The sequence below is a fragment of the Pelobates fuscus genome, chromosome 2 (genome assembly GCF_036172605.1).
Source record: "Pelobates fuscus isolate aPelFus1 chromosome 2, aPelFus1.pri, whole genome shotgun sequence".
Lineage (NCBI taxonomy): Eukaryota > Metazoa > Chordata > Amphibia > Anura > Pelobatidae > Pelobates > Pelobates fuscus.
In genome coordinates, this window is record NC_086318.1 from 258,452,316 (window position 1) to 258,477,831 (window position 25,516).

Here is a 25,516-nt window from a genome sequence, read left to right on the forward strand (position 1 = left end):
CTAGTGCCAATTAGTTTATAAAAGATTTTTTTTTACATCCAAATTCCATTTCTATTTGATCACAAGCATTAACCACTAACAATAGGATATACCTGTGTTTAGTAAATAATTATGTTAAGGTTCCTCCGTCTCCCCCTTCCAAAATAAGTATGGCTCTAGTGGTTATGATGCTGGCAGTGTTTATTTAACCAGGATAATTAAATTTCTAGGCAAAACCTTTCAGGAGTTTCTTTGTAAAGGGTTACTCCAATCATCATAACCACTACAGTTTACATGGGTCCCCAGGCTCAGAGTTTCTCTGGCGACACGATTCATTGCCTGGGAGTGTCAGCTGACCACGATTAGACAATGAATGGCACACTGTGGAAAAGAAAATTAAAATGCTTAAATAAAAATGCTTATAGTTGATAGTAGCCACACTTAAACTCTTGTTCTAAGCATACCGTTGCAAATACATACTCCGAGCACCATGACCACTTCAAGGTATAAGCGCTACGGAATCTGTTGGCGCTATATAAATGGCAATAATAATAAATAAGGTGGTCCATGGTGCTTGGGGTAACACTTAAAGCTGCTTTGGAGTAAAACTTGAAAATTATTAGTCAAGTCTCCACATATCTAAATTTAACCAGTATATAAACCCCCATACATCACAAAAACACACATTTGTCATCAGCAGCCATTTAATTCACCGACTCTACGCCAGGTTGCACAACAATAGCAAGCGAATTTGGTAGTCTTGGCTAGTCTAGCAGAGTGGGTGTCGGCAGCAAAGATTGACGGGAAATGTAGTTTTAGCCCATTAGGGACATCTGACGCGTATCTATCTCTCTCTCTCTCTCTCTATCCATCCTCAATGCTTCCATGGGTGTGCATTTGTCAGCACGCATGCGCGCGGGTTGTTAGGAACGCGCATGCGCACAGAGTTTGTTAGTGGTAGCATCGCCCGGACAGGCTGTTCTCTCGGTAGGATTCCAGGGTACGATCTCTCTATTCAGGTTCGTTCTGTTAGGACAGGGGCACACAAGAGGTATGTGTCCCCACCGAAGGTATCAGTATACAGGGTCTGACTCTCAGTGTAGATGTGTCTGTGGGAACCCGGTAGATACTGAGGAAGTGTTTAGTCACAGGGCTTCGCTTGGAAATTGGGGAACTGACAGGAATGAAAGAGCACCCCATACGTTCCATCACATTGCAGGAAATCTCTAGACGGGTAACCGTTTAATTACCCAGACAGTTTTCAGAAACCAGCATTTTGTTGTATAACAATGTATTTTAGCTGAGCGAGTGTTTAAAGGCGGATTTATTTGATGACTACACAACAATTACATCATTTGCTTACTTACCTTGTGGCGGACCGTGCTGTCTGTCTGTTCTCTATTCTAGAGCTACTTAAGGTCTCAACACAATATTATTGCAAGCTAAAGCATTACGTGTCATTATTTCTTTATAAAGGAGTTATAAGGAGCAGCAGCTTATTGCAGAGTTTGCACAGTGAGTTTTTGGGTGTAACTATAGTTTTTCTGGAAACTACACCATTGAAATAACCAATAACTTGTATTCAACTTTTTTCTCATGTGATGGTCTGGTCTTCTTTTAGATTTTAAAGCGTTACACCAAGCACCTACTTAAAGCAATTGAGTGGTCCCGGAAATAATTAATATTTAACCCCTTAAGGACCGGACTGTTTTTCCGATGTTGTACATTGTACCAGGCATCTTTTTACACTTTTGTGGTGTTTGTGTTTAGCTGTAATTTTCCGCTCTCTCATTTACTGTTCCCATACAAATTATATATTGGTTTTTTTCAGGACAAAAGGGGCTTTCTTTACATACCATTATTTATATAATCTCATGTAATTTAATTTAAAAAAAAAATGAAAAATATGATGAAAAATTGAAAGAAATACATGTTTTTTGACTTTTATGTGAAAAATCTTTTACTCATCTACAAAAGCGAATGAAAAAAACTGCTAAATAGATTCAAAATGTTGTCCTGAGTTTAAAAATACCCAGTGTTTACATGCTTTTTGCTATTTTTTTGCATGTTATAGGGCTATAAGTACAAGTAGGATATTGCGGTTTCAAAACATACATTTTTAAAATGTATCAATTGTGACATTGTAACACTATTATCTGTCATAAATCTCTGAATACCACCCCACATGTACGTATTTTTTTTAAAGTAGACAACCCAAGGTATTCAATATGGGGTATGTCCAGACTTTTTTAGTAGCCACTTAGTCGCAAACACTGGCCAAAGTTAGCGTTCATATTTGTTTGTGTGTGAAAAAAGTAAAAAACTAAATTGAACGCTAATTTTGGCCAGTGTTTGTGACTAAGTGGTTACTAAAAAAGACTGGACATACCCCATTTGCAATACATTGGGTTGTCTTCTTTTGCAAATGGTATGCCATCATCCGGGTAATTCTCATTCCTCGGCTACCATACGCTCTCAAAGGCAACATAACCAACCTGGCCATTTTCAATGTAAAAATATTTGACCCATATATTTGACCCTGTAACTTTAAAAAACGCTATAAAACCTTTACATGGGGGGTACTGTTATACTCAGGAGACTTTGCTGAACACAAATATTAGTGTTTCAAAACTGGAAAATGTATCACAACAATTATATCATCAGTAAAAGTGCTGTTTGTGTGTGGAAAATGCAAAAAAAGTCACTTTCACTGACAATATCATCGCTGTGATATGATTTACTGTTTTGAATCACTAATATTTGTGTTCAGTGAAGTCTCCCGAGTAAAACAGTACCCCCCATGTACAGGTTTTAGGGTGTCGTAGAACGTTACAGGGTAAAATACAGTGCTAACAAATTAAATTCTCTGGACTTTCGACCTGGGTTGGCAGGCAGGTCCCTTAAATTGCAATCAATAAAATTACTTAATTATGTAACAATATTACATAAATACACACGTAGAATTTGAATATATATGCATATTTATATATTTGAAGTCTACGTGTATATTTATATAATTATTTATGTAATTTTGTAAATGGACATATGTATAGTTCATATTCTTTTTATTTATTTATATATACATAGATATATATACAATTTCATTCTAAGTGTATTTTGATATAAATATATATTAATATAAAAATACAGTTAGAATAAAATTTCATATAGATATATAATTTTTTCATTTTTATTATTTTTACATTTTTTTATTTAAATTACTTATTATTTGTATTTTATAATAATATATATATACAATATATATATATATATATATATATATAGTTTTTTTTTAACTTCTTTATTTCTTGTCCTGATCCATGTCCTAGGCACCCCTATTTTAGTGGTTCCTGGATGACATGTACCGCATGGGCTTCATCTGCTTACACTAGCTCGGTCTGTGAAATTCACATGCATGCCCTGTTGAACACTTGCACTTGGGCATTTGAATTGTCTGAATTTCAGCTATTGACAAATGAACAAACAGAAATTACATTGTTTTTTTTTTTAGTTGGATTAACCTTTTAAGAATTTAGCAAGTGACACTGCAACATAGTTCACACTAGGCACAAATAAGCAGAGGAGAAGAGACTTATCAAAGTGTTAAAAAAAAAAAAAAAAAGAGTGGTGCAGTGACCTGTGAAACTAGCAACTACATTTTCACCACATTTAAAAAACAAAAACTAACTTTTGATTAGTAAACACAACAATTTCAGTTACTTCTCTTCCACCAGCTACTATGTTAAAGAACCTCTAGAGTCACCCAGAACTCTTCAGCTCAGTGATGTGGTCATGGGCGTAGGAACCCAAAAAAATCTGGGGGGGATAGCATTTTTACTCGCCGGGTATATTCTAAAACTAGGAGTTGTTTATCCCATTGTACAGCGCTACGGAATTTGCAGTCGCTATATAAATGATTAAATAATAACATTAAAGGGTCACTACAAGGAAGGGGTTTTACTTACCCAGATACAGCGCCGGGATCCTCCCGATTAGAACCACCCCTTCCCATGAATATTAGAACCACCCCTACCCCTTCCATGCACAAAAGAACCCCACCTACCCCTTCCACGCATATTAACCCCCTACCCCTTCCATGCATATTAGTACCCCCTAACCACTTCCATGCATATTAGTACCCCCTAACCCCTTCCATGCATATTAGAACCCACCCTACCTCTTCCATTCATATTAGTACTCCCCTAACCCCTTCCAATAATTTTTCTACCTCCCCCCTCCTCCCATCCATATTAGTAGCCCCCCTAAACCCTTCCAATTATTTTTCTACCTACCCCTCTCCCCCTATCCTTATTAGTAGCCCCCCTAACCCTTTCCAATTATTTTTCTGCCATGTTAACTAACGCCAGTGCTGGAGTGCCGCCGTGTTTACATTAAAAGGCCTGCAGGGACAGGCTATAGACACCAGAACCACTACATTAAGCTGCAGTGGTTCTGGGGACTATAGTGTTTCTTTAATGTGAGGTAAATTAGAGATTAGTGCCACAAATAATATACTAGATTGCCTACTTACAACCAGATGAGGATGGTGATGGGCTCTAGCTGCCGTCTGGCTCCACTGGTCTGGTGTAGAACAGGCTCTCTGGAGGCTGTTTGTAACTGGTCCCAAAAATCAATGTTCTGTGAGAACGGGAAGCAGCTCCATTTTTGAGGGGCCCTTTACACAGCTCAAGGTCTGGGTCCCAGGGTCCACCTTCACATTCCACCAATGAGTTTGTTCACAGGGGGTGGAGTGTGTAGGGGATGTCCTGATATGTGTGTAAGGAATGCATTGTGTGAATCTGTGTTTGTATGTGTAAGGGCTGCAAGGTGTGATTCTGTGTATGTACGGGATGCAGTGTGTGCGACTGTAAGGGGTGCATTGAGTGTGTGTACGGGGTGCATTGAGTGTGTGTAAAGAATGCATTGTGTGTTTCTGTGTGTGTAAGGGTGGCATGATTGTGTGATTGTGTGTGTGTGTGTGTGCACGGGGTGCATTGAGTGTGTGTAAGGATGAATTGTGTGTTTCTGTGTGTGTAAGGGTGGCATGATTGTGTGTCAATCCCCCTTCCTCCCTCCCTCGTCACTCTTTCTCCCCCTCCCTCGTCACTCTTTCTCCCCCTCCCTTGTCACTCTTTCTCCCCCTCCCTTGTCACTCTTTCTCCCCCTCCCTTGTCACTCTTTCTCCCCCTCTCTCCCCCTCCCTGTTTCTTTCCCCCCTCCCTGTTTCTTTCCCCCCTCCCTGTTTCTTTCCCCACCCCCTCCCTGTTTCTTCCCCCCCTCCCTCCCTGTTTCTTTATCCCCCCTCCCTCCCTGTTTCTTTACCCCCTCCTCCCTCCCTGTTTCTTTACCCCCTCCTCCCTGTTTCTTTATCCCCCCTCCCTGTTTCTTTATCCCCCCTCCTCCCTGTTTCTTTCTTCCCCCCTCCCTCCCTGTTTCTTTATCCCCCTCCTCCCTCCCTGTTTCTTTATCCCCCCTCCCTGTTTCTTTATCCCCCCTCCCTGTTTCTTTATCCCCCCTCCCTGTTTCTTTATCCCCCCTCCCTGTTTCTTTATCCCCCCTCCCTGTTTCTTTATCCCCCCTCCCTGTTTCTTTATCCCCCCTCCCTGTTTCTTTATCCCCTCTCCCTGTTTCTTTATCCCCTCTCCCTGTTTCTTTATCCCCTCTCCCTGTTTCTTTACCCCCTCTCCCTGTTTCTTTACCCCCTCTCCCTGTTTCTTTATCCCCCCTCCCTGTTTCTTTCTTCCCCCCTCCCTCCCTGTTTCTTTATCCCCCCCCTCCCTCCCTGTTTCTTTATCCCCCCTCCCTGTTTCTTTATCCCCCCTCCCTCCCTCCCTCCCTGTTTCTTTATCCTCCCCCTCCTTCCCTGTTTCTTTATCCCCCCTCCCTGTTTCTTTCTCACCCCCTCCCTGTTTCTTTCTCACCCCCTCCCTGTTTCTTTCTTCCCCCCTCCCTCCCTGTTTCTTTCTTTCCCCCCCTCCCTGTTTCTTTATCCCCCTCCTCCCTCCCTGTTTCTTTATCCCCCTCCTCCCTCCCTGTTTCTTTATCCCCCCCTCCCTGTTTCTTTATCCCCCCCTCCCTGTTTCTTTATCCCCCTCCCTGTTTCTTTATCCCCCCCTCCCTGTTTCTTTATCCCCCTCCCTGTTTCTTTATCCCCTCTCCCTGTTTCTTTATCCCCTCTCCCTGTTTCTTTATCCCCTCTCCCTGTTTCTTTATCCCCTCTCCCTGTTTCTTTCTTCCCCCCCTCCCTCCCTGTTTCTTTATCCCCCCTCCCTCCCTGTTTCTTTATCCCCCCTCCCTGTTTCTTTATCCCCCCTCCCTCCCTCCCTCCCTGTTTCTTTATCCTCCCCCTCCTTCCCTGTTTCTTTATCCCCCCCTCCCTGTTTCTTTCTTCCCCCCTCCCTCCCTGTTTCTTTCTTCCCCCCTCCCTCCCTGTTTCTTTCTTTCCCCCCCTCCCTGTTTCTTTATCCCCCCCCCCTCCCTGTTTCTTTATCCCCCCTCCCTCCCTGTTTCTTTATCCCCCCTCCCTCCCTGTTTCTTTATCCCCCCCTCCCTCCCTGTTTCTTTATCCCCCCTCCCTCCCTGTTTCTTTATCCCCCCCTGTTTCTTTACCCCCCCTCCCTCCCTGTTTCTTTACCCCCCCTCCCTCCCTGTTTCTTTCTTCCCCCCCTCCCTGCTTCTTTATCCTCTCCCCCCCTCCCTGTTTCTTTATCCCCCCTCCCTGTTTCTTTATCCCCCCTCCCTGTTTCTTTATCCCCCCTCCCTGTTTCTTTATCCCCCCTCCCTGTTTCTTTATCCCCCTCCCTGTTTCTTTATCCCCCCTCCCTGTTTCTTTATCCCCCCTCCCTGTTTCTTTATCCCCCCTCCCTGTTTCTTTATCCCCCCTCCCTGTTTCTTTATCCCCCCTCCCTGTTTCTTTATCCCCCCTCCCTGTTTCTTTATCCCCCCTCCCTGTTTCTTTATCCCCCCTCCCTGTTTCTTTATCCCCCCTCCCTGTTTCTTTATCCCCCCTCCCTCCCTGTTCTTTATCCCCCCTCCCTCCCTGTTTCTTTATCCCCCCCTCCCTGTTTCTTTACCCCCCTCCCTGTTTCTTTATCTCCCCCCCTCCCTGTTTCTTTATCTCCCCCCCCCTCCCTGTTTCTTTATCTCCCCCCCCTCCCTGTTTCTTTATCTCCCCCCCTCCCTGTTTCTTTATCTCCCCCCCCTCCCTCCCTCCCTGTTTCTTTCTTCCCCCCCTCCCCTACCTGTGTTGTAGCGTGGCCGAGCTGTGTACTGTCCGCGGGTACAGGGAGCTTTTGTTTCCTGTACCCGGCGGACTAACAGGAAGTGCACACTCAGTGTTCACTTCCTGTTAGTCCGGCCGGGTACAGGAGACAGATGCTCCCTGTACCGGTGGACTATACAGGGCTCGGCCACGCTACATTGAGGGAGTGACAGGAGGGAGCGCTGAGCGCTTCCCTCCTGTCAGCCCCTCTCCTCTGGCTGCGCCCGGGCGGTGCGCCCTCACGGACGCACCAGCCCGGGCAGAGCTGCAGCCGCCTGAGGCTCTCTGCAGAGCGCTCGGGCGGCTGCAGCAAAAGGGGGGCCGGTGGAGCTGGGGGGGATTTACCATTTACCATTACCTGTCCCCCCCGCATGATTTGCTGGGGGGGATACGTCCCCCCCAGCCCCCCGGTTCCTACGCCCATGGATGTGGTCTGTGTGCAGTGGTCTTGTCAGTTTAACCCTGCAATGTAAAACATTTTGTCAAGCTTGAAAATGAGTAATACAAAATAGTCATTTTTATATTTTTTGCCTGAGTTGGAATCTTTTTGAAATACTTATTTTGGAGGGGGGAGACAGAGAAACCTTAACATGATTATTTACTAAACACATATATATCATATTGTTAGTGGTTAATGCTTGTGATCAAATAGAAATGGAATTTGAAAGTAAAAAAAAAAAATCTTTTATAAACTAATTTGTACTTTTTTTTTTTCTTCAGATAAAAGATGACACACTCCAGAGAGACATCGGAACGAATTATCATGGAGCCATACAAATATTTGCTTCAGCTTCCGGGTATTGTTCTACTCTGTATTTAATTATTTTCTTTTTCTTTCTTACATTCTAAGCTTATTGATTTGGGGAAAAAATATTATGTATGGAAAAAAATTAAACTATTATATTGTATGCTATTTAAATTATAGCTTGTATTAATTTGAGACAGAACTCATTAAATTTTATAATTCATAAAACTAAGAAAAACTGTTTTGTAATATCACTGATTGGTAAAATGTTATCAAGGACACTGCTAGAAAATAATTATAAATAGTCAACATCGGAACACAAATTTATTCTCAATTAAAATTAAACCAGGTGGCTTCTCAAGATCCTGATGGAAGGGGTAAAAAAAAACACAAGGGAGTGAAGGTAAATAATGGGTGAAAGGCAGAGAGTAAATGAGTAATTGAATATTCTGACTGTTTTTCTCAAGATAGTGTTCTATGTATGATAGAGAGAACACTATCTTGAGAAAGACCGACAGAATTTTACCTTAATTTGTTATTCAATTCTTCAACCTTTTCTATAAATATTGTTACGGTTATGTTTTAATTACTCCAGCAAACACTTTGAATAAGGATGTGCGTTTTCAGACTATTTACCCAAGCGCACATGATAATTGAGTGTAAATTTGCATTAGCTATGTTATTGCAGTTTGGGGGGGGGGGGGGAGGGGGGCATCAGTAAAATGTGAAACCAGCTATCATAAACCGGTTTAGAATGCAGTTTAAAAGTTCAACCACTCACACATCTAGATTGCTGGCATTATTCCAAAATAACAAAAAAAAAATAATCCACCTTGCATATTATATAGTTCCTCCAATAGGGAGCCAGTTATTCACAAAATGTGTGTATGAGTGAGGCTCCGGGGTCTTCGCACCACCAACAGAGGTCAGGTACTTCAGGAAGGAACCGGTAAAGCTTTTGTAAAGTGTCATACCATTGCGTGAGCAATTTAGAATTTGTCTCCTGAAATCTTGTGTTTTGAGAACCTGAATAAGTAATTTGTGAGCATTTTGTCCACTCTTGATCAGAGAAAGATGTCTGCAAGGCCTCTTCCTATAAAGCTTTAAACTTAAATGGTGTTGGTATGTCTGCATAAAGGAGCAGCTGGTACAGGGTAGAAATGCCATGGTGTAATGGCACTGCCTGAGTGCAGATCTCTTCAAATGGTAGAAATTTATTATTATTATTGTTATTATTATTGCCATTTATATAACACTAACAGATTCCGTAGCACTTTACAATATTATGAAAGGGGGGATTACAATAGGACAATTACAAGAAAACTTACAGGAACGATAGGTTGAAGAGGACCCTGCTCAAACAAGCTTACAGTCTATAGGAGGTGAGGTATAAAACACATTAGGACAGGAAATAGCATTTAAATAAGGTAGGAGTGAAGCAGAGCTGGAGGAGAGAGTAGAGTGCTGCCCTTTAGCAGAGAGCAAGGGACAGGTATGTAAGGTAGAGGTTACTCTGGGAGGCCATAAGCTTTCCTAAAGATTAAGGGAGAGTCTGGCGGTAGGCAAGCTATTCCATAAGAAGGGAGCAGCCAGCGAGATGTCCTGCAAGCGTGAGTTGGCCGTACGGGTGCGAGTAGCAGACAGGAGAAGGTCACAGGCAGAGTGGAGAGACCAAGAAGGTGCATAATTTGGATCTGTGAAGAGGTATGAGGGGCTAGAATTGTTTAGTGCTTTATAGGTATGGGTTAGCACTTTGGATTGACTCCTATAGGATACAGGAAGCCAATGTAAGGACTGACAGAGGTGTGAGCTTTGAGAGGACTGACGAGAGAGGAAAATCAGTCTGGCGGCAGCATTCATTACAGACTGTAGCGGGGCAATATGGTTTTTGGGAAGACCAATTAGGAGAGGGTTACAAAAATCCATGCAGGAAATTACTAGAGCATGTACAAGCTCCTTGGTAGCATCTTGTGTAAGAAAGGGGCGGATGCGGGCTATATTTTTAAGATGGAATATACAGGATTTGGCAACATACCGGACGTGAGGCTCAAAGGTGAGGCCAGAATTAAGTATGATGCCAAGACAGCGTGCTTGCAAGGATGGACTATGTGGATACCACTAACTTGAAGGGAGAGCAAAAGAGGAGGATCAGTATTAGGAGGAGGAAAGACAAGGAGCTCAGGATTAGAGAGATTGAGTTTCAGAAAGCGGGAAGACATGGAAGAAAGGCAACCAGTGAGACGTTGCAGGACGGCAGGGGAGAGGTCCAGGGAGGAGAGATATATTTGGGTGTCATCAGCATACAGGTGGTAGTGGAATCCAAGTTTGCCAAGAGAGGCAGTATAAAGAGAAAATAGACGGGGACCAAGGACAGAGGGGGACTCCAGCCAAGACAGGACGAGGGGAGAAGGTATCATTAGAAAGGGAGATACTGAATGATAGCTTGACTCTCTGGAGGAAGAGAGGTTCACCCACTGGAGCCTGGAGCCTTGTCGTAGGTCCAGGGTGGGTAGGAGACGGCGAGTTCCCAGCCAAGCTGTAACGCTGGATGTGGGGACTGCGGTGCTGATGGTGTTTGGTGGAGTCCTTGGTGAGCACTAAGAGCATCCGTCGGCAGAGGTACCCAACCGGGGTACAGGAAGCTCCGTTACACCTGCCTTCCCTGTCAGTGTCCTTTCTCCCTCCCTGTCAGAGTCTCCCTCCTTCTTTCCCTCTCTGTGTCAGAGCCTCCCTCCCCTAACGTTTAGTTGCCGATCTGTGTGTAGAGGATCTTTAGTTTCCTCTACCCAGACTGATAGGAAGTGAGAACAAGTCCCTTCAGTCTGGGTAAAGGGAAACTAAATATCCTTTACACACAGATCTCCAACTAAAGGTCAGCAGGCAGGGGAGGAGAGGGAGGATCTCACACAAGGAGGGGAGACACAGACGCTGCAAGAACTGACCGGCAGGAGGCGAGTGCTTCCCTCCTGCCTGTCACCCGGTGACTGCACCGAGCAGTTCTTGCAGCCAATATTGTAAGGCAAGCACGCACTATAAGAATGTGCCTGCTACTTCCGTTAGCTCAGTGGAGCTAACGGAAGTAGGTGTATCTCCCCAGCGGTCTGTTTCTATTTTCATATATAAAATTGCTAGTTTCACAATGAAATTGGAACTTTTATAAACTGGGATTTTAAAGGGATACTCTACATCCATATAGCTATTCAGCAAGTTGAAGTGCTTTATGGGTGTGGAGTACTCCTCTAAGCTCCTGTTCAAATGAGAGATGGAATGAGCTATTGTTTCATTATATTCACCAAAGGCAAAGAAATTCTGTTCTGCAAACATATTTTATCTTTCCTCTTGCTTCTTTACATCAGTATCTAAACATTTTCACACCTCACTAAAATTTGAACATACTTTCCATACTTACTCTTCTCCCTCAATCCCACCTTGTGTCTTAACCGCCTTCCTCCCTATGTCAAAGCTTCCCTCCTGGCATAGGTTACCCTGTACTGAAAGCTACACTCTAGACTTGCCCTCTGGGATGTCAGAAGCTTGACTTCGTTTCAGACTGTCCTACCTTCTGTTCATTTGTGATTTGCATTGCATTCATAGAGTACCATTTACAGGGTGGATTCCTACAGTGTTCACATTATAATATCTACTAATGGACTGCTCCCAGGGCCGCCATCAAAATTCTTGGGGCCCCTTACAACCATACTGGCACAGCTCCACGATACCTTTCCAAACACACACATTCTACCAGATAAAAGACAGCGTTTACATTGAAAGTCCTACAGGGACAAGCTATAGAAGCCAGAACGACTACATTAACCCATTAAGGACAGCAGGCGTATTATGCCGTCCTTAGGGACCCGATCCTAAATGCTAGTGGGCAGCATAGTATGTCCGCTGTCCTTACCACTTACCTGGTCGCCGGCGATCGCAATGGGGGGACTTGCCTGGCATCCCAGGCAGTCCCCCTGCTACTGATCCTGCCCTCCCGGGCCATGTGATCACGATGACGTCGCGACCACATGGACGGAATAGTCGTCCAAAGCTGTGCCTGCAGGGGGACTGCCTGGAATGACCCCTGATGCCTGTAATAGTTTTTAAAACAGTAATTAAAAAATATATATACTTAGATCATATATATGTGTGTGTGTATGTATGTATGTATGTGTGTGTATATATATATATATATATATTTATATTTATATTACACAAGATCCAATGCAATCACCTATCCAATAAACAGCAACTTCAATGGTGACAGATTTTTTTTTTTTTTTTTTTTAAAACACCTAATCTAGGCAAAAATAATGGGGGTTTATTAACATTATATGATCATATATTGCATAAGCCTGCCACAATGTCAATGTACCCCATCTTTGGCAGGTCCTATTCTAACAACCTAATGTCTGCTCTTATGAGATTAAGCCACTTAATTGGGGAAAAAATTCCATCTGGGGCTCTCTGCAGTACAAGGCTAATTAGGGCACCTAGAAGAGGCACCTGTGACAGGGATGGGTGTAAAAGATTTTTCTAAGATACAATATCGTCATGTTTCTAGTTTTGTTTACTTTGTAATTAGTATAATGGATACATTCATCTCTATCTTTGTATCCACCTTGTGCAGCTGTCCAAAGCCTCCTAATTTAGAACTGCTGGTATGTTTTCTAGTACATCTGGTAATAATGTGCTATCATCTTTGATATGATTTTTTATTTTTACAGTATTGTATGGGGATTCAAATGCACTTTTTCTTATTCTTGGATATGGTGGCACACACAATAATTCTATAAAGATAAGAGTGTATGCTGTTCTGGTTTCCAATTCCCCTGCCTTTAGCAATTGTTTTTAATATGCTCCCCCTTCAATATTGATTTGGGGAGTATATATTAAGCATTTATATTTGCTTTTTAATTGTCATACTCCCCTTGAGCCACAGATCTGCCTACACAGTTGGATGAGTGTGTTGAGATTTGCAGTTATCTCCTTCACCCTCCCCTTAATCGTACATGCTAATACAGGGGTTCCCAATTATTTTTTTCACGTGGAACCCTTTGACATAGTGTATCAACATCGTGAAACCTCCCAAAAAATGTTGGCGCCATAGCACAAACCATTTAATTAGTGTCTTTTATAGCAAATTAGTTTTTCTGCTATACATACACTATACAGATCGTAAACGGATTGTAGTACTTAGGAGCAGGTGTGCCTTTTTTTTTTTTTGTCAATCTGTTTTTTTATTGAAGGCATATGGGATAGGTTACATAAGAGAAAACAAGGATAATGTTCTAATAGGTTACAGCTTCGGATAAATACAACAGTATTGTGTCACATTTCCAGATTAGCATTGCCTCTTTTTTTTTTTTTTTAAAGTAAAGTATGAGTGTGAATTTATGCAAAACCGTAGCAAATAAGGGTTAGTAAGAATGACATATCCTATGTCCAAGTTAACATTAGTCGCTTTAACAATAGTCGCTTTAACAATAGTCGCTTTAACAATAGTCGCTTTAACAATAGTCGCTTTAACAATAGTCGCTTTAACATTAGTCGCTTTAACATTAGTCGCTTTAACATTAGTCGCTTTAACATTAGTCGCTTTAACATTAGTCGCTTTAACATTAGTCGCTTTAACATTAGTCGCTTTAACATTAGTCGCTTTAACATTAGTCGCTTTAACATTAGTCGCTTTAACATTAGTCGCTTTAACATTAGTCGCTTTAACATTAGTCGCTTTAACATTAGTCGCTTTAACATTAGTCGCTTTAACATTAGTCGCTTTAACATTAGTCGCTTTAACATTAGTCGCTTTAACATTAGTCGCTTTAACATTAGTCGCTTTAACATTAGTCGCTTTAACATTAGTCGCTTTAACATTAGTCGCTTTAACATTAGTCGCTTTAACATTAGTCGCTTTAACATTAGTCGCTTTAACATTAGTCGCTTTAACATTAGTCGCTTTAACATTAGTCGCTTTAACATTAGTCGCTTTAACATTAGTCGCTTTAACATTAGTCGCTTTAACATTAGTCGCTTTAACATTAGTCGCTTTAACATTAGTCGCTTTAACATTAGTCGCTTTAACATTAGTCGCTTTAACATTAGTCGCTTTAACATTAGTCGCTTTAACATTAGTCGCTTTAACATTAGTCGCTTTAACATTAGTCGCTTTAACATTAGTCGCTTTAACATTAGTCGCTTTAACATTAGTCGCTTTAACATTAGTCGCTTTAACATTAGTCGCTTTAACATTAGTCGCTTTAACATTAGTCGCTTTAACATTAGTCGCTTTAACATTAGTCGCTTTAACATTAGTCGCTTTAACATTAGTCGCTTTAACATTAGTCGCTTTAACATTAGTCGCTTTAACATTAGTCGCTTTAACATTAGTCGCTTTAACATTAGTCGCTTTAACATTAGTCGCTTTAACATTAGTCGCTTTAACATTAGTCGCTTTAACATTAGTCGCTTTAACATTAGTCGCTTTAACATTAGTCGCTTTAACATTAGTCGCTTTAACATTAGTCGCTTTAACATTAGTCGCTTTAACATTAGTCGCTTTAACATTAGTCGCTTTAACATTAGTCGCTTTAACATTAGTCGCTTTAACATTAGTCGCTTTAACATTAGTCGCTTTAACATTAGTCGCTTTAACATTAGTCGCTTTAACATTAGTCGCTTTAACATTAGTCGCTTAAGTATGTGTTGCTTTAACACGTGTCGCTTTAACATGTCGCTGTATCATCAGACTTCTCATTAGTACCAGAGCTTAAACGAGTTATACAGTATGTACTAATAAAAATAATAAAAAAAAAAACAATGCGTGGAAGAAAACATGCTGAGTAAATGCACTAGTTAGCTTCACATTTTTAGGTAATAGGCAGCTGAACATGTGACGATATTTAAACTTTATGTTACACTCAACTGCGACATATATTGGCATGCTTTAGCTAGACAGTGGTCTAAACATTGAAAACTTTGAACTAAAAAATGAAAGCAGTGTGTAACCTCAAGGAATTCAAGCAAACTCCTGCACCAAAATTAAGTATGACACAGAACTGTATCGTGAGAGTCAGAGGCAAGCTGTAAACTGCCGCGGGCAGGATATACATGACAGTGATGCCAACTTCTGTGTAATCCCACGGCTGGGAGACCAGTCCATGTCATCCAATGCCTATTCTCGGCAGAGTGGCTGCAGGAGCCTTCAGGTCACGGGAGGTGGCAGAGCGCTGCATGCGGATCGGGATCTTCCTCCGGCCCCAGGCCTTTAGAGAGGGCTGCATCATTAAACCACAGGCTCGGTGGCTACAAGAGTCCGAGGCTTTCCCGTATCGGGTGCAGTGGGAGACCCAGTTGGTCATCCGCCGCCAGCGGCGGGCGGTCTTCCTGCGAGGTGGGCGATGCTTTAAGGGCTTTCTCCTTTGGGCCCTCAGCCTGGGTAGGTAAGTAGGAGCGCCCGGGAGCAGTCGCTCCGTCCCCAGCCCATCTCCTGTCCTCTCCTTTTCTGCTTGGACTGGATTTGAGGTCATGCGCTGTTCCAGTAGTGCCCAGAAGCGTTGAAAGCTATTCTCAATTCGGGTGAGTATACACTCCGCCACAGTGTTATTGTTTCCATCGTGTGTTGTGGATGGCGGGAGCGACGTAGGCCCCACCGCCATCTTGTTAGGGACTTCGCTTGAAGTGGAGGAGCTTTGTTGAGCTGCCGAGGGCCATGAGGGTGGTCGTGCAGGGCCATCGGGGACCGGGATAACCCCCACCGGTCCATAGGGGGGGGGGTGACAAGGCCAGTGAAACAATCCACACCAGACTCTCAGCGGTCGAGCGGGACGGCGGCCGCCCACCCCGCTCCCTGCTTCAGCAGGCCGCAGGCCCCGGGCACACGATCTCCCCGCTGGGGTGCTCATCTGTCGGATCTGAGGTCTTCAGAGTAGGAAGTTTGTCGTCGTGAGACAGCTGGCAGATTTTCCAGTGAATTTAGGCAGGTTTTCCGTTTAATTTTTGTTCGTTAGGTGGGAAACAGGCAGGAGCTCATCCAACTTGCGACCGACCAGCATGGCGGACCGGCCCCGCCCCCCCCAGGTGTGCCTTTTTGTGTAAAGTTGGTGTATGTAATTTTAGCTTCTTAATACATGGGTATTTTTGTATGCAATGTTTGCATTTGTGTGCAGGTGTGTGTTTGGATGTACATTTGTGAGTAGTATTGGTGTTTTAATTCAGGTTTTTTTGTGTGTGTAATGTTTGTTTGCATGGGGTGTGTTTGCATGCTGTGTTAGTGTTTGATTGCAGGGATGTATGCACATACACTGCTACACACAGACACATTGACAGATGCACACAAAGATACACACCTTGACATATGCACACACTTTGACACACATATTCAAACACTGACACACAGATGCACTTGCACATACACAAACACTTTGATACACACACTGATACACAGATACAGACACTGGTGCACACACACACTCAGATACACACTGACACAGAGATGCGCACACACACAGATGCACAGATACATACACACCTACAGATACAAACACAGGCACATACACACTCACACACTGATACACAGATACACAGACACAGAGACACACATACACATTGACACACAGAAACACGCACACACTGGCACATACACATTGAAATACAGATACACACACTGGCACATACACACAGATACACACTCTGGCGCACACACATAAACACACACACACACTGGCACATACAGACACACAATCTGATATACATAAACACATACATGTTAAAATGTTTGTATTTGCAGCTACCCTCCCATTAGCTTACCTTGGTGTGCAGAAGGGTGGCTTGCTTGGAGGTCTGGTCCAGTCTGAGGCTGATGGGAGTGAGCAAGCAGCTCACTCCCAGCCTCTCTTCTGTCTCCATGCGGTGTGCTGCTGCTTCCAGCCTGGTGATCACTCACTACATTCCTCCTGCACGTTTGTTTCTCTAATGACAGCACTTCCTCCCAGTCCGCCCATAGTGCAGGGGCCCAGTCAGGCTCTTAAAGAGCCGTGACACCTGGTCGACCCCTTGTTTAGCAATAATAGCCCCTATGTGCATGGGCCACCCGATGATCAGATCGCAGCGGAACCCCAATTTTGTTCTCGTTGAACCCCAGGATTGCCTGGAACACTAATTGGGAAACATTGAAAGTCCTGCAGGGACAAGCTATAGACACCAGAAAAACTACATTAACCTTAAGGACAGTGGGCATACCATAATAATACTTTAGACCACTTTGACAGGTGGCAGATCCGTCTGGGCAATGGGCTCACTGATCAGCCCACACAGTTAGATTCACACATTTAATGTTCTAGTTGATCGCCCAGTCACACAGCGATCTTACTCCAAGATGTGCGTTCCACTGGCTGCTATGATACAACCTGGAACGCAAGCCCTCCCCTCTGGGCCTACTACACGAGGGCACCAGAGAGAGGTTGTGCATCTCATCCAGCTGTAATGTGGGCAGTCTCAGGCTCGGTAAATACACAATGTGGGTGTGATTAGTATGTAGTTGGGATATATTTTCTTATGTTTGCACATTGGGGATTTATTGTTTGTCCTGATGATCTCTCGCTCTCTTGCTCTCGCTCTCTCTCTAAATTCTACGTATATATTTATGTAATTTTTTTTTTGAATACTTTATTTTGAGAAAAGCATTTGACATTTTATATATATATATATATATATATATATATATATATATATATATATATATATTAGCATATTGTAAACAGTGCCAGAATTATGTAAAATTTGGTCATGATACACCATAGACATTCTTCGTTTTTGCCTTATGTATATGTCGGCATTCCAGTTCGTCAATACGCTTTCCTTTCTTTTTAATCTAACGTATACAACAAAAATTCCAACTGTGGGACTGGTCCCAGTCCCTAGAACCAAAGAGAGATACGAGTGAAGATATAAGAGTAGGTAAGAGGTATAGGTAGTAGAGTAAGTTCATCAGGGTAGAGAGCGTTGGTATTCGTCGACTTGTGCTATTCTGTCTATGTCCCTAGGGGGCCCGTCAGGGGTCTGCTGGGATGGGGGTGGGTAACTGCGCTGGGCCTACCCTGACTGTGCTTGTGTCTAAGCCAGGTCACTGGAGGTCCATGGTTCCTACATTTTCTCGAATCTTGACGTGGTTCCACGGACTTTGGCCATCAGGCTATCCATGAGGTATACATCTTTTATGTTCGCTATAACTGTGCTCTGTGGGAGTGTTTCTGCCCTTAACCACGTTTGAGCTAATGCTCTCCTTGCCACCAAGGTTACCTTGTGTAGAAATTTTTGCTCTTGTTTCGTCCAGTTATGTAATATTTTTACATCATTACATAATAGTCATTTTATTAATTATGATTTGAGAGACCTACCTGACAACCCAAGCAGAAAGTACACATAATTTGGTTTGCAAGCCCTATATTTAACCCTGTACTTTTTCAATACACCATAAAACCTGTACATGAAGTGGTACTGTTTTACTTGGGAAACTTCGCTGAACAGAAATAGTTTTTCAAACAGTAAAATGTATCACAATTATGAAATTGTCAGTGAAAGGGCCATTTATTTAGCATTTTTCACACACAAACAGGACTTTCGCTGATGATATCATTGATATGATGCATTTTACTGTTTTGAAAGACACATTTTTCTGTTAAGCGAAGTCTCCCAAGTATAACCGTACCCCTCATGTACAGATATTATGGTGTTTTCAAAAGTCAGTCAAAAATAAGGCTTGCATTTTAGTTTTGTTCACATTGAAATTTGCCAGATTGGTTATGTTGCCTTTGAGACGGTATGGTAGCCCAGGAATGAGAATTTAAAAACAAAAAAACATGTCCTGCGCTCAAACTCCCATCACTCCTGGGCAGCAACGATCATAGTACACTTCAGCCCCAATACGTATAGTAAAAACCAAAGAAAAAAGTTACCTGCGCTCTCTCCCAAATCCCTATGTATATTTAAACAAATTGAGGTTATTTAGTTACTCCAATGGCCATTGGAGGCAATGCCAACCTGCCACGTCAAGGCAAACCTCTCAGGTGGGTCCTACACTAACCTTTCACCTTGCTGCTTGAGCTTCTGGCAAAGATATCTCTGAGACAGAGAGGGGTATTTTTCATATACACCCCTACATACTTATTAACCCTAAATAGGGAACACATGGGATGGGCGGCAGCAATATAACATAACTGTGTGATACAAAAAGTGAATACAAATACAAAAAAACAAGTCCTTCGCTCAAACTCCCATCACTTTTTTTTTGTATCACACAGCTTTGTTACAATGCTGCCGCCCATCCCATGTGTTCCCTATTAAGGGTTAATAAGTATGTAGGGGTGTATATAAAAACTAGAAAAGCTACAATTTCTGGGGAAATTGTGTAAAGTGTTCTTGCCTCCACCAGTAGTCTACAACTGGTGTGGGCGGAGTAACGGTTTGTAACGGATCGTTTTGCTCACCAGAGGTTAAAAAACGTTTAGGCGATATTCCCCTTTCCAGATGCACCGACAGCTACTGTAAGCACCAATCTCCCGAACTGCAAACACATGAATTCACCAACTCCCGAACGGGAAAACCACGAATACTGGAAACAGCCGAACAGGAAAACCATACAAAAGGATTACACTCCTGGCAGTCAGCATACATTCCAATTTCCCCAATAACGAGACGACACTTCGGTTTGAGGGTTAAGCAGAATCTGGCTGTACTGGCACATACAGTCTCTTTTATTCCCAATCCACAAACCTAGTACAGCCCACAGGGTTTTACAGAACAACCAATCTGCCTCTGATATGATTACTGAACACAATGGGTAATCTCATTATCACAGGCAGAGGAATACAGTTTTTAAACATTATTCATAACTTTGAAAGTATGCATCACATTACATTTTCCGAATCAGCATACTCCAAATACAAACATGTCAAAATCATCCAAATTGGTCAATTGGTTCAAAAGATAGATCGAAGTCCTTTGTGACCAAATGAAGCATGGCTTTTCTGCCCAAAACCAGTTCCACAGAGTCTTCTATCCTGGAGATAATTGAGAAGTAATCCAATTATCTCCAAGGACAGAGGCAAAACTCCATTAAGCACATGGCTGTAAAAAGATAGTAAAATACACAAGGTTACATTTATTACATAAAATACAGACATTCTACCTATCCCCAGATAGCTTAGATCTGAGCGCACATTACCGGATGGCGCTCAGATGACATACATACAGTTCAATCGCCATGGAGCCAAAGTCTTTCATACAGTCTTTCAGTATGCAGCTGGGCTCCATGTCATAGCTATCTGGGGTAGCATGGCTTTAACAGTCTGCAGAAAGGTACAAACCAGCCTTTCTGCAGGGAAAAAGAACAGGGGCCATAGTCTAAAGGCAAGAGGCGAGCAAGCAGCCCCCTCCAAGGACACGTGGCAAGGTCGGTTTCGCCACACTGTTATTAGTTATTTATTTAGCACATTTAATTGCAACGTTGTTGCCCAAAGTGCTTCACAGTTACATTAAAACATACATTTATAAAAACATTAGCAGGTGTACAAAAGGCCCTGTCTATGACATCACTTGCTGCTCCAGCCTGGCACAGGTCAGAGTATTTTGGCAGTTGCCATCTTCAAACAGTCGTATTTTAAAAACTATAATTCCTACAGTGAAGAGCTTTATATTGTGAGAATCACAAGACCCAGACCTACATTTTGATGTATAGTATGTCTCTGAGATATTAACAATGAAGGCACAGTCACAGTTTAGAAATTGCCCTTCAAATGTGAGCTTTGTAGAGTGGAGTTTCAATGAATGTCAATGGACGGCGTGAGTTGCAAACAAATGGTCATATTGTGAAAACTATCAGGACTATGGCTTAGCTGTTGACATTTTTAGTGGCAGCAGGGATAGATGAACATTTTGATATAAGATTTGTGTAGGTGGGCCTGAAAATTAGGGAGTGGTGGCAGTTTAGAAATCATGTCCTGATTTTTCAGCTTTTGCCAGCTCCCACTCTAGCTTTGCCATTCATTCCTATGGGACAAATTTCGCCACAAGAACGACGATATTCTGAGAACCATTCGGCGAAACGTTCCACAAAGTAATAGCAATCCGATCGAGAACAATCTGCACGTTTTGGTATATTTTTGTCTATGTAGTGTAAAAACTGTGGGAGGAGTTAGGGTGGCAAATTTGGCTATAATAATAATAATATATATGTGAGATAACATTAAGTGGTCTTGCTATGCAAGAACACTTAATAATAATAATAACTAGAAAAGCTACAATTTCTGGGGAAATTGTGTGAAGTGTTCTTGCCTCCACCAGTAGTCTACAACTGGAGTGGGCGGAGTAGCTATTATTTATTTATATAGCACATTTAATTGCAACGTTGTTGCCCAAAGTGCTTCACAGTTACATTAAAACATACATTTATAAAAACATTAGCAGGTGTACAAAAGGCCCTGTCTATGACATCACTTGCTGCTGCAGCCTGGCATAGGTCAGAGTATTTTGGCGGTTGCCATCTTCAAATGGTGGTATTTTTAAAACTATACATCCTACAGCGAAGAGCTTTATATTGTGAGAATCACAGGACCAATACCTACATTTTGATACATAGTATGTCTCTGAAGTATTAAAAATGAAGGCACAGTCGCAGTTTAGAAATTGCACTTCAAGTTTGAGCTTTGCAGAGTGGAGTTTCAATGAATGTCAATGGACGGCGTGAGTTGCAAACAAATGGTCATATTGTGAAAACTATCAGGACTATGGCTTAGCCGTGGAAATTTCTAGTGGCAGCAGGGATAGCTGAACGTTTTGATATAAGATTTGTGTAGGTGGGCTTGAAAATGAGGGAGTGGTGGCAGTTTAGAAATCATGTCCTGATTTTTCAGCTTTTGCCAGCTCACACTCTAGTTTTGCCATTCATTCCTATGGGACCAATTTCGCCACAAGAACGACCATATTCCATGAACCATTCGGCGAAACGTTCCACAAAGTAATAGCATCCAATCGGGAACAATCCGCACGTTTCGGTATATTACTGTCTATGTAGCGTAAAAACTGTGGGAGGAGTTAGGGTGGCAAATTTGGCTATAATAATAATAATAATATATATGTGAGATAACATTAAGTGGTCTTGCTATGCAAGAACACTTAATAATAATATATGTGAGATAACAGTAAGTGGTCTTGCTATGCAAGAACACTTAATAATAATATATATGTGAGATAACAGTAAGTGGTCTTGCTATGCAAGAACACTTAATAATAATAATAATAATAATAATATATATGTGAGATAACATTAAGTGGTCTTTCTATGCAAGAACACTTAAATACCCCTCTCTGTCTCATTAGAGATCTCTTTGCCAGAAGCTCAAGGAAGCAAGGTGAAAGGTTAGTGTAGGACCCACCTGAAAGGTTTGCCTTAACGTGGCAGGCGGGCATTCCCACCAATGGCCATTGGAGTAAATAAATAACCTCCATTTGTATTCATAGGGATTTAGGAGAGAGCGCAGGTAACTTTTTTTTTTTTTCCTTTGGTTTTTACACGATGATAATTACCCCCATGATGGCATACCCAAGGTATTACAAATAGGGTATGCCCAATCTTTTTTAGTAGCCACTTAGTCACAAACACCAGCCACAATTAACGTTCAAAGTAGTTTTTTGCATTTTTAACCAACAAACAAATTTGAATGCTAAATTTGGCCAGTGTTTGTGACTGACGGACTACTAAAAATGACTGGACATAGCCCATTTGCAATACCTTGGGTTGTCTACTTTTGCAAATGGTATGATATCATGGGGGTAATTATCATTCCTGGGCTACCATTTGGTCTCAAAGGCAACATAACAAGTCTGTCAAATTTCAATGTATCTAAACTGAAACATTTTACTTTTCAAAACACCATAAAACCTATACATAGGAGTACTGTTTTACTCATTGCTGAATACAAATATGTGTACTTTATTGCAGTAACAGCTAACAGTATTATGACATTAACAGTTGCAATGCCACGCAGAAGCCAGGGCCGGACTGGGAGAATAATTCAGCATGGGAATTTAAAGGCAGAGCAGCCCAGTTGGAGAGGGTGGGGACAAAAAGTGGGTGTTTCATGTAATCAATAATGACATGCATGCCACCTCAGAGTGAGTATGTTAGTTGGCTGTACCTCCAGGGCAATTCATGTGCAGATCCCTGCTGAAAAGCACTCGCACTAATGCCCTGTGTTTATTTTACACAGCACAGCGATTGCTGGTGCCTTGTCTCTGGTGTCCCTACCAAAGGGATAACGAAGGACAAAAGTGGGTGTGACCAGTAAAGGGTGTTCTGCATGTGTGGGGAGGCTCTCTGTGGCACTGTATGTGGTTGGAGGCTGATTGTGAGATTGTGTGTGCATAGAAGTGACTGTTTGTGGTGTTGTGTGTGCGTGTAAAGGAGTCTGGTGTACTATGTGTGGCTAGGGGCTGTAGTCCGTATATGTGTCTACTGGATGTAAAGTGTGTGTGTGTGTGTGTGTGTGTGTGTGTGGCTAGGGTCTGTAGAGATTGTATGTGTCTAGCGGTTGTAGAGAGAGAGGGGAAGAGAAAGCATGTGTGTATTTGTAGTACTTCTAGAGGGTGTAGTGTACATGTATGTGTATTGGGACTGTTGTGAGTGTGTGTGTGTGTGTGTGTGTGTGTATCTAGGGGCTGTACCGTGTTACAGGAGCTGTAATGTGTGTTTTTATGTATAGGGGCTGTAGTTTGTGTGAACAGGGTAGTTTGTGTTTGTATATGGGCTGTAGTGTGTGAGTCTAGGGGCTATAGAGTGTTTGTGAGTCTAGCGGGTGTATGTGATTGTCTATGTGGTTTAGTGTGTGTGCATCTTGGGGCTGTAGTGTGCATATACGTGTATCTAATGTTTATGTAAGCTCATTGAGCAGGGCCCTCAACCCCGCTGTTCCTGTGCGTCCATTTGTCTGGTTACAATTACGTGTCTATGAGTCCACCCATTGTACAGCGCTATGGAATTTTTCTGGCGCTATATAAATAATAAAATAATAATGTGTATGGATTGTAGTGTGTGTGTGTGTGTGTGTGTGTGTGTGTATATATGGGGCTACAGTGAGTTTGCATTAGGGCTGCTGTGTGTGTATAATGGTCTTCAGTATTTATTTATTGGGCTGTTGTGTAGGGGGGCATAAGGGTTCAGGCTGTAGAGGGAAACAAATGATAAAATAAAAAATAGCAACTCATACCAAAAAAATACATATTTATGAGTTTAAAGACTATTAACACAACACATTTAATACACTGCCCTTCCCCCCTCCTTTCCCCTAATTTAATACACTCCCCATCTCCCTAACCCAATTTAATACACTACCCATCTCCCTCAATTTGTATCTCCTTCCTTCCTCTCCACCAATTCAATACACTCCAATGCTTCCCCAATTCAATACACTGCCCTCCCTCCCCTGCTTCCCCCAATTCAATACACTACCCTCCCTCCCCTGCTTCCCCAATTCAATGCACTGCCCTCCCCTGCTCCCCCAATTCAATACACTGCCCTCCCTCCACTGCTTCCTCAACTCAATGCACTGCCACCACGCAGCCGCCGGATATGACACACGCTTTATCCGGCGGCTGGAGTGGACAAAGGCTTTGAGCTATTGCGGCTCCGCTGACGTCGGTAGGGGAGGAGAGGTCACCAGCGCCGAGGGAGCCCGGCGCTGGATTAAGGTAAGCTGCTGAAGGGGTTTTAACCCCTTCAGCGCCACGGGAGGGGGCCCTGAGGGTGGGGGCACCCTCAGGGCACTATAGTGTCAGGAAACCACTATGTTCTCCTGATGCTATAGTGATCCTTTAAACCACTATTTCTTTGTCACTGTAACATACCTGTGCGTGCTTGTTCTTTATTGTGTATATGTGTGTGTGTGTACGTGCTTATGCATGCATACATACATACATACATACATACATACATTTTGTAGTTTGTCTTGTTCTGCATGCTAAAGCTAGTTGTTCCCTGCCCTACTCATCATTGTTGGTTTGTTAACTTAAATGTTATTCAACTATCTGCTTATCTCTAAAGACTTTCTCTGTTATTTTTGCTCCCCTCCCCCTTATTTTATTGATACCCACCCGAATGGTCTTGCTTGACCAATTCTTACCTCCTCTTTGCATCTCCATTCCATTTATTGCAAGCCTTTTTGACCCTATCATATGTTTTCCACAGTCTGAGTTTTAAAAGGTTCCCTGCTGCAAACCAGAACATGGCTCAAGCTGACCCGTTACCTTAACATTTTTCCAGAACTGCTGAACACTGTGTCAGGGTACCTGAGGCCTCTACCTCTAAGGGAGGTAGAGACTTGGTGGTGTATCCGTCCAGGCGAGCTGTTCCCTCCGTTCCTCGCGGTTCACCCAGTCACTTAAACACCGGCCGCGAGGAATCCACGTCCTTTTCTAGCAGGACGCTCAATACGTGACGTCATGACGCTATCACGAGCAATCTGTCACTCAAGTGTCCGATATCCAATCGG

General features: G+C 42.6%; 1 protein-coding gene across 2 annotated transcripts in view; it reads left to right on the plus strand.

The window, feature by feature from the left end:
- The first annotated feature begins 900 nt into the window (after positions 1-900).
- The window catches only part of LOC134585768 (geranylgeranyl pyrophosphate synthase), a 36,353-nt gene continuing 11,737 nt past the window's right edge, over positions 901-25,516 (plus strand). The window contains exons 1-2 of one of the 2 annotated variants that reach the window (XM_063441231.1): positions 901-1,030; positions 7,961-8,037. In XM_063441231.1, coding sequence (XP_063297301.1) covers positions 7,968-8,037 — 70 coding nt within the window. In that variant the 5' untranslated portion in view covers positions 901-1,030; positions 7,961-7,967. The remainder of the gene's footprint in view (positions 1,031-7,960; positions 8,038-25,516) is intronic. The other variant, XM_063441232.1, reaches the window with a different exon arrangement.